Source organism: Thalassophryne amazonica, chromosome 10 (genome assembly GCF_902500255.1).
Source record: "Thalassophryne amazonica chromosome 10, fThaAma1.1, whole genome shotgun sequence".
Lineage (NCBI taxonomy): Eukaryota > Metazoa > Chordata > Actinopteri > Batrachoidiformes > Batrachoididae > Thalassophryne > Thalassophryne amazonica.
The window spans coordinates 101,333,875-101,352,856 of record NC_047112.1 but is presented as its reverse complement, the minus strand read 5'-3'; the positions used below and the strand labels follow the sequence as shown (position 1 = coordinate 101,352,856).

General features: G+C 41.9%; 1 protein-coding gene across 2 annotated transcripts in view; it reads right to left on the bottom strand.

Annotated features, from left to right (window-relative positions):
* Positions 1-1,521: 1,521 nt before the first annotated feature.
* gabrb3 (gamma-aminobutyric acid type A receptor subunit beta3) overlaps positions 1,522-18,982 on the bottom strand; it is an 87,988-nt gene continuing 70,527 nt past the window's right edge. The window contains exons 8-9 of one of the 2 annotated variants that reach the window (XM_034180630.1): positions 10,476-10,720; positions 1,522-2,099 (exon numbers count right to left, since the gene is read on the bottom strand). In XM_034180630.1, the coding sequence (XP_034036521.1) occupies positions 1,752-2,099; positions 10,476-10,720 (593 nt within the window). In that variant the 3' untranslated portion in view covers positions 1,522-1,751. The remainder of the gene's footprint in view (positions 2,100-10,475; positions 10,721-18,982) is intronic. The other variant, XM_034180631.1, reaches the window with a different exon arrangement.

Genomic DNA, 18,982 nt, shown 5'->3' with positions numbered 1-18,982 from the left:
GATTTGCCCCACTGTGGGATCAATAAAGTTCATCTTATCAAAGCTGCCTCAAGGTGCTTCACGCGACTCAGGTCAAACCTCCTTGAGCAAGCACACAGTGTGGAAATATATGTTTTTTTTATGTAATAAAACAAAGCAATGGGTTTGAATTATGTGTTAATTCTTCATGTGTCTCGCCATATTTGCTGACCCGTCACATTAATACAAAAAAACCTATCTTGTCACCGGTGGAGAATCATAGTTAATGGAACACTTCATCACCAGAGGTGGCTGAGCACACAAAACAGGTTTGGGTGGGTGATTTTCAGATTTTAAAGTGGAACACAGCATTCTTAAATTTGGGAATGACTGACCTAGTCCATCTACGGTACATCTGGAAAGTATTCACCACGGTGAACTTTTTCCACAATTTATTATGTTACAGCCTTATTCCAAAATGGATGAAATTCATTTTTTCACTCAAACGTCTCCACACAATACCCCATAATGACAACATGAAATCAGTGCATATTGTAGAGTGGCCAGATGGAAGCCACTCCTTAGTAAAAAGCACATGGCAGCCTGCCTGGAGTTTGCCAAAAGGCACCTGAAGGACTCTCAGAGAAACAAAATTCTCTGGTCTGATGAGACAAAGACTGAACTCTCTGGTGTGAATGTCAGGTGTCATGTTTGGAGGAAAACAGGCACCAACCCTACAGTGAAGCATGGTGGTGGCAGCATCATGCTGTGGGGATGTTTTTCAGCAGCAGGAACTGGGGGACTAATCAGGACTGAGGGAAAGATGAATGCAGCAATGAACAGAGTCATCTTTGATGAAAACCTGCTCCAGAGCGCTCTTGACATCAGACTGGGGCGACGGTTCATCTTTCAGCAGGACAATGACCCTAAACACAGCCAAGATATCAAAGGAGTGGCTTCAGGACAACTCTGTAAATGTCCTTGAGTGGCCCAGCCAGAGCCCAGACCTGAATCCGACTGAACAGGATAGATGGATAGATCTGAAAATAGCTTGAGGCTGTAAATGCTGCCAAAGGTGCAGCAACAAAGTATTGAGCAAAGAGTGTGAATACTTATGTACGTGTGATTTCTTAATTTTTTTATTTTTTAATAAATTTGCTAACATTTCCAAAATGTCCACTTTTTTCATGTTGTCATTATGGGGTGTTGTGAGTATAATCTTGAAGGAAATAATGAATTTACTCCATTTTGGAATAAGGCTGTTAACACTGTATAAAAATTTTGAAAAACTGAAATGCTGCGAGTACTTTCTGGATGAACAACGTCTGTTTTGCAAACAGTTAAAACACGATTATCTCCATTTTGTGTCCAGGCAAACCACCATCCCAGAACCAGATAAGTGGCATAAAATGAAAGAATGAATGACGATAATTTTCAAACTTTTTGACCATGTGTGTATGATTCTATGTCCATGCAATCTGATTAAGAGCTGGACGGGTAATTAGATCATAAATCACACCTTTGAATCAGTTAGTATTTGCAACAAGTTGTGTATGTGTTTCTGTTTCATAATGTAATGATGGCCTCATTGTCACAGTGACAGGATGCACTTTGAACTATAAAACATCCCACATTTTCAAAGGGGTCAGAGTGGCTCACAGATCACGACAGTCTATAAAATACAAGTTGGTAAAACGGCTCGTGCGCACACAAATCCATACTGCTGAGTGAGAATTCTTCACTCACTGAAATAAAAAAGTTTGTAAGAATTCAAGCATACAGCATTCTTCACATTAATTCACGTAGTAAAGCCAGTAGATTAAGTTGAAGAGGGAGAAGGTGCTGGGAAATATTATCCGTGACCATCTATCGATGGTGTTCACGTCGGTGAGGGCTGGGATTTTGATTTTGAGTTGTGAAGATCGTCTCCGCAGGCAGGCTTTCTTTAGATATGCATTCCTGTCCAACCTGAGGCGGCCGGACTCACGTAGTCTACTTTGCTTTCTGTACTGTACCCCAGAGTTGTCAAACACCACGGAGGCGGAGTTATGAGTCTCGCTGACTGTGGTTGTGACTTCATTCCCCCCCACCTCATTGTGTATCTCCAAGGTTGTCAGCAGAATGTTCCCCTGGAAGTCGACCTAGGAGCAAGACAAAAACACAGTTAAAAATGGGTTGCTTGCTGAGACCCAGGTGACCGATGACACATGCAGCGTGTGTTGTGGCATGAAGCAGGCGTCTTCCAGGAGCCTGATAGATTACACCCCGACAAAGAGAGCGGCCTTCGAAAGCTCACATCCTGCCCCAAAGTAAAATCAAAACATATAAATCACTGAAGACTATGTGGCAAAAATAGAGGTCGTACATGTATTTATAAGAATGCAAAACAGTCACAATGGAAGTTGTGGCAGTACAAATACGAGGGTCAGCTGAAAAGTTCTGCCTCTACACAATTATTTCAATTACAAGCTCTCTCTGAGACAGTGTTGTTACTTTTCCACATAGTCACCTTCCTTTTCCACATAGTTTTTGCATCCCGTCAGTGAAGAAATCAGGTGTGTGTTCTCGGCAACAACCGTGCACAGCCCCTAGCACCTCTAGATCATTAGTGTTACGAATTACAGCAGCTTTGAGCTGCAGCTGTTTGAACTCAATCTGTCATTTCCCGTCCTTTGTGTCATTGTTTATCGTCCGCCAAAAGATAATGACTTTATAAAAGAGTTTTTCAGACTTTTTGTCTGGGATTGTGGTGAAATACGATCATATTTTAATCTCTGGTGATTTTAATATAGATGTCTGTTGTGATTCCCGTCCTCTGGTCTTTTTAATCCTGATTGAGTCCTTTAATTTTACCCAGTGCATATTTGGTCCAACTCATTAAAAGGGACATATTTTAGATCTTGTGTTGTCTTATGGTTTATCAGACTCTATTAAGGAAATCTGTGCAACTTTGTGTATATCTGACCATCTACCTGTGCTGTTCACTTTGACGTTTCCGTGTTCAGCGGATAGACCACCTGCGCCTGAGTGCCTCCAGTGCACTATTAATCCTTCGACTGCCACACAGTTTTCCCCAATTTTTAATGATTCTTCTTTGTTGTGCACACTTGATGGAAAATATGGTCTCAGTGCTGATGAGATTGTGTCTGTTTTTAACTCAACATGCACAGACATATTTGACTGTGTCACTCCTCTCAGGCCAAGGCACTCTAAACCACGGTCACAGCTGCGGTTAAATGAGTCAACTTGCGCACTCAAGACATGCGTTGTAGACACGCTGAGAGAAAATGGAAAAAAGATCATCTCATTGTACGACGTCTATTAGAAAAGTATCCGACCTTATTATTTTTTTCAAAAACCATATGGATTTGAATCACGTGTGATTATATCAGACATGCTTGAACCCTCGTGGGCATGCGAGAGTTTTTTCACGCCTGTCGGTTACGTCATTCGCCTGTGGGCAGTCTTTGAGTGAGGAGTCGTCCACCCGCTCGTCGATTTTTTTCATTGTTTAGGAATGGCTCAGAGACTGTTGCTTTGTTTGATAAAAATTTTTTCAAAACTGTAAGGCACAACTGAGTGGACACCATTCAATAAATTCAGCTGGTTTTCGGTAAAAATTTTAACGGCTGATGAGAGATTTTGGTCTGGTAGTATCGCTTTAAGGACGGTCCACGGCGCCTGACGGCGATCTGCGCTTCGAGGCGGCAGCGTCTCGCCGTTTCAAGTTGAAAACTTCCACATTTCAGGCTCTGTTGACGCAGTAAGTCGTCAGAGAACAGAGAACTTTCAGAAGAAGTCGGCATGAGGAGTTTATTCGGACATTCCATTGTTAACGGTCATTTTGTAATGAAAGAACGTGCGGGCAGAGTCGCATGTCGGGCTGGACCCGACTGCGGGGGGTCGCGGCAGGAAAAAAACCTCCGTTGGAAATCTTAACGGGCAAGTTGGAACATGCCCAAGCTGTTAAACAATTTCTCAGTTACTCACTTGTTGAAAGCCATTAAAAGCCGCCTGAATTCTACAAATGGTTTTCAACACGGAGGTGTTTTTCCTGTCGCGGCGCACACAGATTTGCCGAGTCGTCACGTCTTTCATTAAAAAAATGTCCTTAAACAGTGGAATGTCCGCATAAATTCCTCATGCCGGCCTCTTCTGAATCTTCTCTGTTCTCTCACGATGTCCTGGGTGAATTAAGCCTTAAATTAGGATGTTTTCAGCTCGAAACAGGCCGACGACAGCGCCTGGAAGCGCTGCAGGACGTCCCGCTCCGTGGGAATTCCTTACACCGACAGAAACACCCCATAATCTCTCATCAGCCGTTAAACCTTTCACAGAAAACCAGCTTAATTTCTCAAATAGTGTCCACTCGGATATTCCTCACAGGTCCAGAAAAATTTTTGATAAAGCAACGCGCGCCGTCTCGAGCAGCGTGTGAAACAAAGGAATTCAGCCGAGAGGGCGGGACCACATCTCACTCAAGGCCTGCCCACAGGGAAATGACGTCACCGACACGCGTGAAAAAACTCACGCATGCGCACGAGGGTTCAAGCATGATTGGTGTAATCGCATGTCATTCAAATCCAGATAGTTAAAAAAAAAATAAAAGGGTCGGTTTATTATCTAAGAGACCTCGTATCTTGTCTCTTCATGGCTGTATGTTTGCTTATCAGAGAGCTGTCACAGCAACCTATGAGGGGATATCAAAAAGTTTTGAGCCTTGCATTTTTCCCAGTCGGATATTACAATGCATCACACCTGATCTACATCAATGCCTTAGCTACTTATTTCATATGAGATGACGATGAGCTGACTGCTGCAGCGGAGGGCTGGTTAGGGGAACAAGATGTTGAGTTCTACCGAATGGGTATTAATAACTGGCAAACTAGATGGAACAAGTGTATGGAGTTGGAAGGGTACTATGTTGAAAAATAAAACTTTATAAATCCAAATATCCTGCTCTTTCTGTCTGAGGCTCAAAACTTTTTGATATCCCCTCGTATTTCTCTACTGCAGTTTGAAATAATTGCCATAAGCTCCAGGTCCTGTTCAATGTTTTGAACTCTTATCAATCCCAGTGATGTCTCCCGCTTTGTGCCAACACCAACACTTTGTAACAATTTTTGTATCACAAAAGTATTTGCCCTTAGCCCAATTCATTTTGGCGTGCTCTGCTGCCCTCGATCAGTTCAAGCATTTGTCCTCCTCCCAACTTTCTGATGTAGTCAATCATCTGCATCCTACAAATTGTTCTTTAGACATCATTCCTCATCTCCTCATAAAAAGGTTTGGATTCAATGGGAGCCACTATTTTGATGCTGGTTAACACCAGCCCTAGCTCCAGCTGTGTTCCTTTAGCTTTTCTACATACTGTGGCGAAAACTTTAATTAAAAAAAAATGGTGATCCTGCCATCCTTTCAAATTTTAGGCTTATATCTCAACACCCCTTTTTAATCCAAGGTTTTAGAGAGAGTGATCTATATCCAGTTGCAGTTGTTTTTACCTCAGCATGACATTTATGAGATGTTTCAGTCTGGCTTCAAACCCAGACATAGCACGGAAACTGCTCTACTCAGAGTTTTTAATGATTTGATTTTAGCTGCTAACTCAGGTAGTCATGCCATCCTGATGCCTTTGACACAGTGGACCACACGATTCTGCTGCATCGTCTCGAGCAGTGTGTGGGCATTACAGGCTCTGCTCTCACCTGGTTCAGTTCTTACCTCACAGAGCGGAGCTTTGCTGTTCCGCTGGGCCACTTGTCTTCAGATGTGGCCCACTGTCCTGTGGAGTCCCTCAAGGCTCCATTCTAGGTCCTATTCTTTTCCTTTTGTACATGTTGCCACTCGGTGGTATCTTCTGAAAATACCAAATATCTTTCCATTGCTTTGCCGACGATGTTCCGATTTACCTGCCACTAAGGTCGTTAGGCAATGACCTAATGCAGCCATTATTGGATTGTTTGAGCGAGTTAAATCTTAGATGAATGCTAATCTATTAAATCTTAATGAATCCAAGACAGGCTCTGGAATAATCTCCCCTTTAATATTAGGTTATCCTTGTCCCTCTTTAAAGACCTATTTCCTTTCTCTGGCGTTTCCTAAATGAGAGATTGCATCCCTGTTTCCTACTACTTTCTACTCTTTATTTTATTTTGTCTTTTATTTTTTAATTGCCTATTGCAATTTTATAGTTATTAATTTATTTATTTACGATTGGGGGTAACTTGGTGCCCATTTTTAATTATGTACAGCACTGCTGTCATTTTAAACATGCTTTAGAAATAAAGGTTGAGTTGAGATTTAGTACAAGGATGTCCTTCCAGGTGTTCTCTTAGCTTGGGAAAAAGTAAAAATCCAGACTTGTACAGCGAGTGTGATAAGATCTCATAAAATTTGAGCCACTGCAGTGCATCCTGCATTTGTCAACTTGTGCATCAAGCATCGTCATGCTAAAGAGTTGCGTCTCTTCCAGGACAAACCTGAACGATGAATGTCCACAGGTGTACAACCCTCCACCATGAGGAGTTCAATAACAGCACGTTGTTTCAAATGCACGCCCATGTTGGTCAACAATTTATACCGATTACTGTACCCATGTGTTAGGGTCAAGGGTGATTCTATGCATGCCTGAAAACTGCAGGCAAAAACATTTTAGTGTGGAGATAATCAGTCAGTAAAGGATTATTCCTGTATCAGTTTCACTTCAATATCTTACTTATCGAAATAATTGTGTTGAAAGCAGACATTTTCACCCTGTATATTTTTTTTCCATGAACACTTGAGAGAAATTAATGAAAGAACCTGCACTTTAAAAAAAAATCCAATTTAGCAAAGGAAGGCAAGGCTATTCTGTAGGTGGTCCAGATTAAGCAAGATGTTTTTAGTGTTGACATGGCAGATCTAAAATAACATTCAAAATGGTGGCTATGATATTAGCTTGCAACACAGCGTTTCCTCACTTTGTCTTCTCACATTTTCCAAACAAAGCATGAACTATTTCATAAATAGAGCAACACAATCTGAGGTCTGTCAAAGGCAATAATAAAAAGTATGTTTCAGATGCAAAACTCAGTAAGTCCAAAACCACACATTTTAGTTGAGGACAACATGCATGTGGCTGCTTAGGGAACTATCAGCATGCAAAATATTAAAGAATTCGCATATTTACATTTTATGTATGTGGCCAAGTGGTTATTGCGCTTGGTTTCAGTTCAGAAGGTTCCGGGTTCAAATCCCACGCCTGCCACATTTCTCCATGTAATGTGGAGTTGCGTCAGGAAGGGCATCCGGCGTAAAACCTGTGCCAATTCAACATGCAGATCCACCTTGGATTTGCTGTGGCGACCCCAAGTGCAAACAAGGGAGCAGCCGAAGGGACTATGTATTGAAAACAGTGGATTTCTTTTCAGTTCTCACTTTAACTGCATGTTTCTCCATTTAAAAAAAACTTATTTTTACCGATTTCCACTTGAATGATAATATTCTCACTGCATGCAGGAAAATAAAATATCTTGGCAATTAGCACTGCTGCCTTAGTTCCTAAGACATGCTGATCAGGTGAACTGATAACTCTAAATTGACCGTAGCGGTGTGTGTGTGTGAATGTGTTTGTTTGTCTATATGTGACCCTGCGACAGACTAGCGTGCTGTCCAGGAGCGTGCCCCACCTCATGCCCTATAACTCCTGGGAAAGGCACCAATTCCCCCTTGAACAATGATTGGAGTAAATTGGTATAGAAAATGAGCTACATAAACTACATAACAGATGAGCTGAATGATGACAGAGATATCTAAAGATAGTGTTGTCAATTATATGATCAGGCCAAAATATCGCTTCAGAAATTCATCATGTTCTCTGCAAATGTTAAATGCTCTTTCAATAGAACTTTTTGTACACCTGTGTATGCAGCACATCTTTGGTGGAGTTAAAAGAAAAGCAGTTTGTGGAGGCTCACTGAAGCTTAAAACAATGAAATGAGGCTCCTTCTCCAGGTCCCCAGATGACACACTGCTAGGCAGTTGTTTGTATATACTCTGGGGTTCCTACGTGTGAGGCACTACTAAGACCATTAACATATACATTTATGTGTTGAAGAGCTGCTTTTGGCACACAACTGCTCTCTTTAGCAACACTAATATAACAGCCTTTAAATACATTTTTTTTTTACAACTTTTATTGTGCTTTTCACTATACAGGTATTTATCCACTTTATGTATTATGGGCATTTTTTTAAAATTTTATGGATCAATTTGTGAGTCTGAAATAAAGTATTTTATTTTTTATTGCCATCTGAAGCCTTCATTTGCACTCGCTTCCAGTGGTGGTTAGTGTCCAAGGAAAACTCAAAACTGACACCCATTCTTACATCATCTGCAAAGTCCTGTCAGTTGTTGGTGTCAGGTCTAAGACTGATCAGTACAAATACACTTCATTCCTCAAAGCGGGCTTAAGAATAAGTGGTAGTTCTCCAGTACGTATATAAAGGCTGCTTTGAAGAATTCAAGAACTACCACTTATACGTATTTAAGCCAGGCAGGTTGCCCGCAGCAGCCATGAACTTCACTGGTCTGACCTCCGGTCACTGTATGTGCGAGGGAGGGAGGGATGTTTTTATTTTATTTTAGTTCATTTCATTCATCTCATTTCGTGAATTCCTTGATTACATTCAGAAGGATCAGAAGGACAATAATTCTTGTATTCTCTGCTCCTTATAGTAATAATTAAATATTAATAGACAAAAGGAAATCCATTTGTTTCCTCAATTCCAACGCCATCCTAGCTTCAGGTCATCAAGCATCAATTAAACATCATTACCAGTAACATGATTGTCTTACATTTCAACAGTATATTCATTGTTCTTATAATGTTCTATAGTCTCTCCTTATTTTGTCCTTGAACATTTTCTTCAATTTATAAACATTTGTACAATATTTAATCACTTCCGCGCCACTGTGAGAGTGTATGGCAGTGCGGATGTATCACACCTGTCACCTTGGTTGCACTGTGTTTGTGCACACGCACATGATCGTGCAAGATTCCATCAATGAAAGAGGGCAAAAGAGCTCCTGACTGGCACCATCACACATGGATGGCATGATTACCAGCTGGAGAATAATGTCCAGGTCCATGAAATCAAAGAGGTCCCGGCTGGCACCATCACGCATGGATGGCGTGCAATCACCAGCTGGAGAATAATGTCCAGGTCCACACCATCCTCCTGTGGACAGATGTCCTCCATGGTTCCGCTGTGATTAAGCCCACCTTTGTGCACAGGTTGCTGACCACGGCTGCCAACATGAGACGCTTTCTCATTGTGGTCCTGATTTAGAAGAAGAACAAGAAAAAGAATAATCCCAGCTGGTGCGGACAGGTGTGTCCAGCCAACTCCCCATGAGCCATGGCTGCTGGACTCTCTTTGGCACTTCCAAAAGTGGCTCTCTCTCTCCGATCATCTGTGCTATTTTGGCATGCTCCCACAGCAGCTCTGCCATCAGCTCCTCACAAAGTTCTCTCATGATTGTGGCATGTTATGTAGAAAGTCCATTATCTCCTGAAAACAATCTATTTTGACTTTTTTCAATGTAAGGAATACATCGGCATGTTCAGGCAACCTGGAAAAACAGCGATGTGGAGACGTTCCATGTGCTCATTCACAGCTCGAGTAAACACAGACAGTAGATCAGCACACATTAGGAGCCAAAATCTGACAGACTCTCAAAAATGAAAGCGTTTTGGGGTGAGGTGTGTCATCTTCCTTCTGTACTTCTGATGTAAATCTGAGCCATCACTTTTGAATGAGAGCTCAGAAGCTTCGTTATTGGATGTAGGAGCATTTGTTTCACTCTGTGTTGGCCATCGGGATATTTCTGTATTTGCTAAAATGTATGTCATACACCAAGAAATGGGGAGAAATGCAGAGTAAGACATTTGCTGGAAATACACCTGCTGACTCGCTGAGCAAGAAGGATAATTACCAAAAAAAAAATACATCAGTGACCACTAATTATTACTGCATGTGTGTGGATAGACTTACAATGCTTTAATGTTGTGTTGCTAACCGGGACGTTAAATAACGTGTGACACGTCCTTTAAGATAGGAAAACATAAATAAGTTTTTCAACTTCTCCCTTTAGGATAAGTGTCACCACAGCAGATGTGAAATGTACTGCTGTGCTGATTTTATGCCAGATGCTCTTCCTGACACAAGTTGACATTGAATGGTCACAGGTGGTCTCGAACCAGGAGCAGTCTCTTTTGAAAGCAAGTGCCATAACCATGTTCCACCACACTGCCCTAGGACAAAATGTAAATCCTGTTAAACAGGTAACCATTTCTCCTCCTGTGGATGGAACTGTACAGGGTCAACTAGTGAAAACCCAGTTTGTTTATGATAAAGACTGCTTTAATTGTACTTACTCAGAAAGTCTAACATTGCCTGTTCTTTTCAGACAATGGTCTATTGCTTTGAAGCTCACTAACTGAAACAATAAATAATTTTGGAAGCAACTCTCACCTTGGGCCTGTCAAATTTATTCCGGTCATTATTTGCTCTCTGCATCCTCTCTGAAAGTTTCTTCTGCATCTGAGGGCCTCTGCCAAAGAATATGTAGTTGACAAAAGCATACTCCAACAGAGCCAAGAAGACAAAGACGAAGCAACCCATCAGGTACATGTCTATAGCTTTGACGTAGGGGATCTTGGGAAGAGTCTCTCTCAAATGGGTATTGATGGTGGTCATGGTCAGGACAGTGGTGATACCTGGAAGGGGAAAAACAGGATCATTAGGTTGGAACATTACAAAGAACCAAAGAAAGTGTGACCCATTTCCTGTCAAGTTTCAATTTCAATTTCAATTTATTTTCCTTTATATAGCACCAAATCACAACAGAGTTGACTCAAGGCGCTTCACACAGGTAAGGTCTAACCTTACCAACCCCCAGAGCAACAGTGATAAGGAAAATCTCCCTCTGAGGAAGAAACCTCAAGCAGACCAGACTCAAAGGGGTGACCCTCTGCTTGGGCCATGCTACAAACATAAATTACAGAAACAATTCACAAAACAATTCACGGACGAATATACAAGAATTACAAGAATTGTTGTGGTGCACAGGACAGGAGGGTGGCCAACACAAATACAACTCCCATCTCTGGATGGAGCTGCACCTTAAACAGAGAAAAAACAGAATCAGGCATCAGAAAGACGAAAAATACTGTATAATTTGCCAGCATTAACAAGAAAAACAGAAGAAATACTAAGGTGATTGTCGGCCGCTAGCCCTAAGCTTCACTAAAAGACCCAGAATTTAGGTAAAGTTGAGGCCACGGCCCGCTCCAATTACTAATAACATGAATTAAAAGAGTAAAAATCATAAAACAAAATTGTACCAGTATGCTAGCCATATGAAAGGGAAAAGAAGTGCGTCTTAAGTCTGGACTTGAAAGTCTCCACAGAATCTGATTGTTTTATTGACGCAGGGAGACCATTCCACAGAACAGGGGCACAATAAGAGAAAGCTCCGTGACCAGCAGACTTCTTATTCAGCCTAGGGACACAAAGTAGTCCTGCACCCTGAGAACGTAAAGCCCGGGCTGGTACGTAAGGTTTAATTAGGTCAGCTAGGTAGGGAGGTGCCAGTCCATGAATAATTTTATAGGTTAGTAGCAGAACCTTAAACTCTGATCTCACTGGGACAGGAAGCCAGTGAAGAGATGCCAAAATGGGTGTAATGTGGTCTAACTTTCTGCTTCGTGTCAAAAGTCTGGCTGCAGCATTTTGAACCAATTGGAGAGCCCTAATGCTAGACTGCGGTAAACCAGAAAATAGAACATTGCAGTAGTCCAATCTAGAAGAGATGAACACATGGATCAAGGTCTCTGCATCAGCCATAGACAGGATGGGACGAATCTTCCCTATATTTCGCAGGTGGAAGAAAGCATTCCGAGTTATTTCTAACATGGAGGCCAAAGGACAACGAAGGATCAAAAATTACCCCAAGGTTCCTCACTTAGTCAGTGCGATGTATGACACACAAGCCTAGGCTGAGTGTTAACTGGTCAAATTGATGCCGGTGTCTCACTGGACCAAGAACCATCATTTCAGTCTTATCAGAGTTTAAAAGTAGGAAGTTCCTAGACATCCAACTTCTCACTGCTGCAAGGCAATCTTCCAAGGATTTTATGTGAACGAGATTACCAGCAGTTATCGGCATATATAACTGAGTATCATCTGCATAGCAGTGAAAGGTAATCCCAAAACGCCACAATATGAGCCCAAGGGGTGCAATATAAAGGGAGAAAAGCAGGGGGCCTAAGACAGACCCCTGTGGAACCCCAAATTTCATGTCAATAAGGTTAGAGGCAGTGTTACTGTACAAAACGCCGTGAGAACGACTGGTCAAGTATGACGTCAGCCATGCAAGGGCACTCCCAGTAATCCCAAAATGATTTTCCAGCCTATCAACTAGAATATGATGATCCACTGTATCAAATGCAGCACTGAGATCTAACAGCAACAGAACTGTAGTGGTGTCCGAATCCATTGTAAGCAGAAAATCATTCACCACTTTAGTGAGAGCCGTCTCTGTGGAATGATATTTTCTAAATCAGACTGCAGTGGCTCAAAGAGATTATTCTCAGTAAGATAGTCTACGAGCTGCCGTGACACCACATTTTCCAGAATTTTAGAGCAAAATGATAGATTTGATATCGGCCGATAGTTTTTCAATACACTAGGGTCAAGATTAGGTTTCTTAAGTAATGGTTTAATCACTGCAGATTTGAAACATTTAGGAACAGATCCAGAAGTTAAAGAAAGATTAATAATTTCCAGCACAATCGGCCCAAGAGTGGGCCACAGGTCCTTAAACAGTTTTGTTGGTATAGGATCAAATAAACAGGTTGTGCTTTTTGTTGACGTTACAAGTTTCTTCAGCATGCCGAGAGAGATACTATCAAATTCTGTAAATCTAGGAAATACCTCAGTAGTGGTGCCCACCTCAATAGCATGGCGTAGTGGCTGGGTTAAGGCATGCTGGGATATGTTCAACCTAATGTCATCTATTTTCTTCTCAAAGTAATCCAAGAAATCTTGTGCTGTAAAAGGAGAGCGAGCTACAGGTGGTTGTCCATGAATAAGTGTTGCCACCGTGTCGAACAAGAACTTTGAGTTATGCTTGTTTTTGTTGATCAAATCAGAGTAGTAGGTCTGCTTTGTAGTCAATAATGCATGCTTATAGTCTAAGATAGGATCACGCCATGCAAGAATACTTCTAATTCGGAATGACGCCATTTCCATTCTGCACATTTTGTAAATTTGTTTGGGTGGTCCTAAGACTTATATTTTGAAACAACGTGTACAGCAAAAATATACTGCATAATAATCTACGGTCACAAGATGGCACAGTCTACACATGTCACAACTGAATGCGGCTCCAGTACACGGATATGAGTGGGGAGAAGCTGGGCCTTGGAGAATAGGCCCCTAGGTGACAGTCTCATTGGAGGACAGCTGGCAAAGCTAACTGGTTGTTTCACAAAGGTTATTTGTCATGGTTGGGGTTTGTTTGCTGGTATGCTTTTATTTGGTCGTGTTCCGTGCTTGTGTGGATTTGTTTCGTGGATTGCACTCTCTTGCCTTTGGTGTGGGCGTTGGCTTGGGGTGTGTCTGTTCCCTTTGTTTGCCACGCCCTTCCCCTGCTCATCCCCCATACCTGAGTTTGATTTGCTTTAATCACTCCCTCTATTTTATTCCGGCTGTGCCTGCTCTCCATGCCAGATTGCTGTGCTTTACCGCCTTCGCTTCCAGCCTTCCTTCCCAGTTTTGTGTCCAAGTTCTGATTGCTTGCCATGTTTTTTGACCACCTGCCTGTTTTCTGGACCACGCCCTGCCTAATATACTTGTTACCGTTGCTGATTATTGACTGTCTGCTTGTGTACTGAATCCTGCCTGTGACCCGACTAAACCTCTTTGAACACCTAGCACCTAAGTCTGAGTCTAGCATTTGTGTCCAGCCTCTGGTTCCTGAGCCTGATATTATTTGCATTTAGTGAGGGAAACGTGTGCACTTTAAGCTCTGCATTGAAGCATTACATGCATCTGGGTACTTGTACTGACACTGTCATCTATTCAGTTGACTAAGAGTTCTTTTTGTACCATACAATTACATTAATTAGCCCATTAACTTGTTTGCTAATGTGGTGTTTGCATTAAGCAGTTGTGTCTCTAAACCCAGATAACTGCCATGGAGATGAGTATGAATAATTGCTGGCAGGCCTTCTTGTTACATGAAGTGGTAGCACCATGTTTCAAAAATAAATGAGACATATATAAAGAGGGTACTGGTATGGGCAGCTATTATTAAGGAGTTGGACCTTCTCAGGTTGAAGACCAACTAAAAATGAACTCCCAAACCAACTGCCAGTTTTTAGAAGATACTTTGTTTAACCCTCTGGGGTCCGAGGGCATTTTTTGGACAGTTCACTCACCTGGCATAAATGTTTTATTATTGCTGTTAACAGCTCTTCCTGCATCCCACAATCACGTTTTATGTCTTTTTTTCAGGACAACCTGTGCTTTCATAATATATATGCTTTTACTGTGTTTTATAAGTGTAATAAACGTTTACAATCAAAAATAAGAAAGAAAAAAGTAAAGCGGAAAATAATTTTCCACACACATTTATTCAAAACACAGCAAACTATAATAAACAACTGTTTTGACACTTTATAAAGGTAATTTGAGGTCTTCTGTGAAAGACTGTACAACAAAAAGGTTTAATCAATAAACACAAACGCACATTTTGAACAATATATACAAAATGGTCTATGTGTTTTTTTTTTTGTTTTCATCTCAAAGCAATTTCTGTCTGCTATTACACAAAGGTTACAACACAAACTTCTACTTCTACTGTGTTTTGGACTGTTCTGTACTGCTCCTAAAGCAGCTATCATTCACACTTTGGCCCACTTTGGGTCCTTACAGCCTGAGGAGCGGCCCTCCCCCTCGCTCCATTGACATGGTAAACAAGTGCTTTACGCCAAGAAAGCAACAGAGTTATCCAGTAACATTCACATGCAAACTAAGGGAGCAATCCTGATAGTTTGAGCATGTGAGATTGTCATCAGAGGCTCTCCATCTGCTCCGTGTGCTTTCACTTTCGCTGTGTGCAATGGCGCAGGGCACACGGAGTATGTACTAATAGTATGTACTCATTGGAGCACCCAGGGGGCTATTCAAACGGGCCAACTAGTAACACATCACTGAAAATGATCTTTGGCTTTTCACGTGAGGTAACGTGAGAACGTTGGTCTAAACCAACTAGAAACAGGCAAATTAGTAGTCAGGTAAATTAGTGAATTTAATTAAAACTTAAGTAAGAATACTCATAATTTACAGTTATGGTGACGAACTGTTGTAAACCTATCAAACCTACTGTTAGAGATCTAGGAACAGCAGGTGTCCATCTTCCTCTGCAGGTATCTGGGAAACAGGGGGCCTTCAGATGAACCTATTCATTGATGTTTCTATTTATGTGCTTATCAAGTCTCTCAAAGTATTTTGTCTCCCAGATGAAAGAAAAATATCCATACTTATGCCAATTGAATGGACACTCACAACAAATGGACTCTGATATAGGATCGGCGGGTGCTCTAGTGCCTAACAGCATTAAAGGTGCGATGAGCACATCGGTGCTTAGCTACGGAGTAAGCTTACGCACTACCAAAACACAAGACGAGAGTCGATGCTTCGTCCCAGTTGGGATGAGGATGAAGAGAACTCTGACAAATGGACGTCACAGCATGTCTCAATGTCCTACTGACAGACTGCAAAATGTCATTTATCATTAATCCTTAATCATAAATCATTAATAGATTATTTGCATGTGAGACTGCATGATGAATGAAATCGCATGATAAACAATCACTTCTCAGCATGTCTATATCTATGATCGCTATAAAAATTGCAATGTACCTCTAGATTCCTGCTAAACTTTGCATTGTCCTTTCTTTACACCAGGACAATGGGAGGAGGATGTGAACTATGTGCAAGACAGCCCAGGAATTTACAGGAACTGGAGGCTTTTTGCCAAGAACAGTGGGCAGCTTTACCATCAGAGAAGATAAAGAGCCTCGTTACAACTACCACAAAAGACTCCAAGCTATCATTGATGTTAAAGGGGGCAATACACATTATCAAGAAATGGGGTATGTAAACTTTTGATCAGGGTCATTTGGGTAGTTTCTGTTGTCAATATGATTTAAAAAAGAGTAAACACGGTCGTTTGACAATAAATGGCTTCACACAACCACTAACCATGAGTGAAAAGTTTTTGTGTTGTCATTCATATTCTCTGAAAAATGGCCAGAAAATCTAAAATTCTGCCAGTTTGAGCACAACTGTATATATATAAAATCTCTGAGAAATCCAAATATTGTTCAACAATCAGGTTTGTGATTTATTAACATTTTAGATTGCCTGAAACCACTGCATTTGTTCAATAATAAAACAAATCCTCAAGAACACAACTTGCAAAATGACTGTACACACTGTTATGTTTCGGACACGGTCGGAGTACCGACCCAGCGTTTGAAAGGACCAAGCATGAAATAAGCAGAGCATGGTTCAAAAGGATAACAGAATTTAATAAACATAACAGTGAATAGTGCTAAACAACTAAAACGTCCGCGGTCTGGTGGTGAAAACACAGCGTGCTCTTCACAGCGCAAACGGTCCGGAGCCACAGCAGTTCGGACCCAGGGACCCCGCCGACACCCCCCAGGTGGCCGTGACAAACCGAGTCTGTGAAGAAAGAAAACATGAGGTGAGTCCAACTCCACACAGAGAGACGCAACTCAAAGGTGCACGCAATCAGCAAACACTTCCTGGCTTAAATCTATACATCAGCTTCTTACCCTGCAGGCACGGAACAACTCAGTTCAAATCTCCACTGCAGCAGAAGCTGATTAGACAATTAGCATAACGTGACAGCTCACTAACACAAGGTGTGAGGGACACAAAATCCACTGTCATTACTTCATAAAAGTCACCAAAACCAAATTACCTCAGGAAGTGTGCTGAAGAGCGTGAGACCTCACCCAATCCTCCTTCACAGACTGTGGCGTCAAACCTGGAGCGGTCTCTGCGTCCGTGATGGTGAGATTGTTCTCCTGACGTCGATCTCACACGTCTGCTCACAAGGTCGAGTCTCTGGCAATCACACACTGTGCATTCAAGGTTTAAATGCAGCAACCTCTGATTATGACAAAATACACCACAGCTGTGAGTCCTGATGACATGCACGTGATAACAAGCCTCAGGTGTTCAGGGTGAGGTCCTGATGCTCAGCCACTCAGTCCTGAATGCATACCACCTGGTGGGAGAAACAGAAAACAAAAACCAAACCAGCCAAACACCCCAGCCCACAACACACACAGTGTAGTGTGCTCTTCCTGTCCGACCCTGCAGCAATGTTTCTGAGAGTCTCAATTCACCCAGCCCTTCTGACTGCACTATGACCTGCTCACAATCACAGTGTGCATACATCTGTGGGGAAAATGAGCAATATAAAACAACCCTCTACAACACCACCTGTCAACTGCATGAATAAATTGTGGAAGTTTACTTCCATTAAGGGAAATATTCTCGCACAGATCAATGCTCTCAGGGAAAGTGTGGTCAGTTTCACAGCGGTGAACCAAGCTTCATTGTGGTTTCAATCCCAAAGGCCGCTGGCTTCATGTTGTTAAAACTAATATTTTCTCCACTTACTCTGCTGGAGGTGCTCATGTGTACTAAGTGTACTTTTAAATCCTGACACTCTTGCACAGAGGATTGAACTTTGTCAAAATCTGGAGTCAATTTTTTTAAATTACTTAAGTGCTGAATTTCCTAAAACTCTCTGAGGCTCTCAACAACTCTGACACCAAAAAGTCCAGAATTAATTAATCTGAAAATGTAAAAAAAAAAAAAGCAAACAAACAAAATTCTATTGAGGTTTTCTCCATTATAATTGTACTGTGGTGGCTCCATTATACCGTCTAACCTTCAATCACTCTAAATTTAATTAGAATCAAGAGACTGAGATAGATATTCAGGAACTTGAGAACTGCTTATGCTCAGCTCCAATCTAACCATGCTGGACAATTTATTGTTGAGGGCAATGCCTCCATTGTAGAAATAGAGGAGATTTCAGCATTCCATTCAGGACAACAAGGTCCATCATTGTGCATTCTTTTCAAAGAAGTTGTCCGCCATGAAATACAATTATGATGTGGGGAAATGGAAACTCTTCGCAGACAAATTACCTCCTGAGTGGAGACACTGGTGAGAGGGGGCCAGCCAGCCTTTTGTTGCATGGACTGATCACAAGAACCTCAAGTACCTGTGTTCAGCACTCAGCCAGTCATGCTAGGTGGGTCTTATTCTTTACTCAGTTTGATTCCACCCTACCTTACCATCTTAGCTCTAGTAATGGCAAGCCTAATGCTTTGTCTTGACAATATTCTGATTTGGATTCTTCTACACACACAAACTATTTTGCCTTCAACCTGCGGGTGGGGTTCACCGCCACGGGAAATCGAGCCACTTGTTAGACAGGCTTTGGAGGAAGTCTAGGTCCCTGATGATTGTCTGCCTCACAGGATATTATTCTTTAAATTAAGAGTGCAATCCTGGCATGGCCCTTCAGCGATTTGGGTGGCCCACCACGGCCAAAGATTTTCAGAGGTTTATGTCTGTACGGCCACTATGTGCACAGAACAACACCTAAGTCAGGGAGGTATGTCCAGGATACGGCTGCTGTATAAACTGAGCGAGAAACACTCGTAACACAGTGTAATATGCCAGCGGTCTGCGCATTTTGGAGCAAACATTCACACCGGAGCAGCCAACAAGTGAAGCCACCAATCGTTCGCTCGTAGTAAGCATGATTACTCACCGTAAGTGGTAGATAAGGAAAGAACAAGCTGTCTTGCAACCTCTGGAAGACAACCAAGAAAGTTGCGAGGCTCCAATAAGACAAG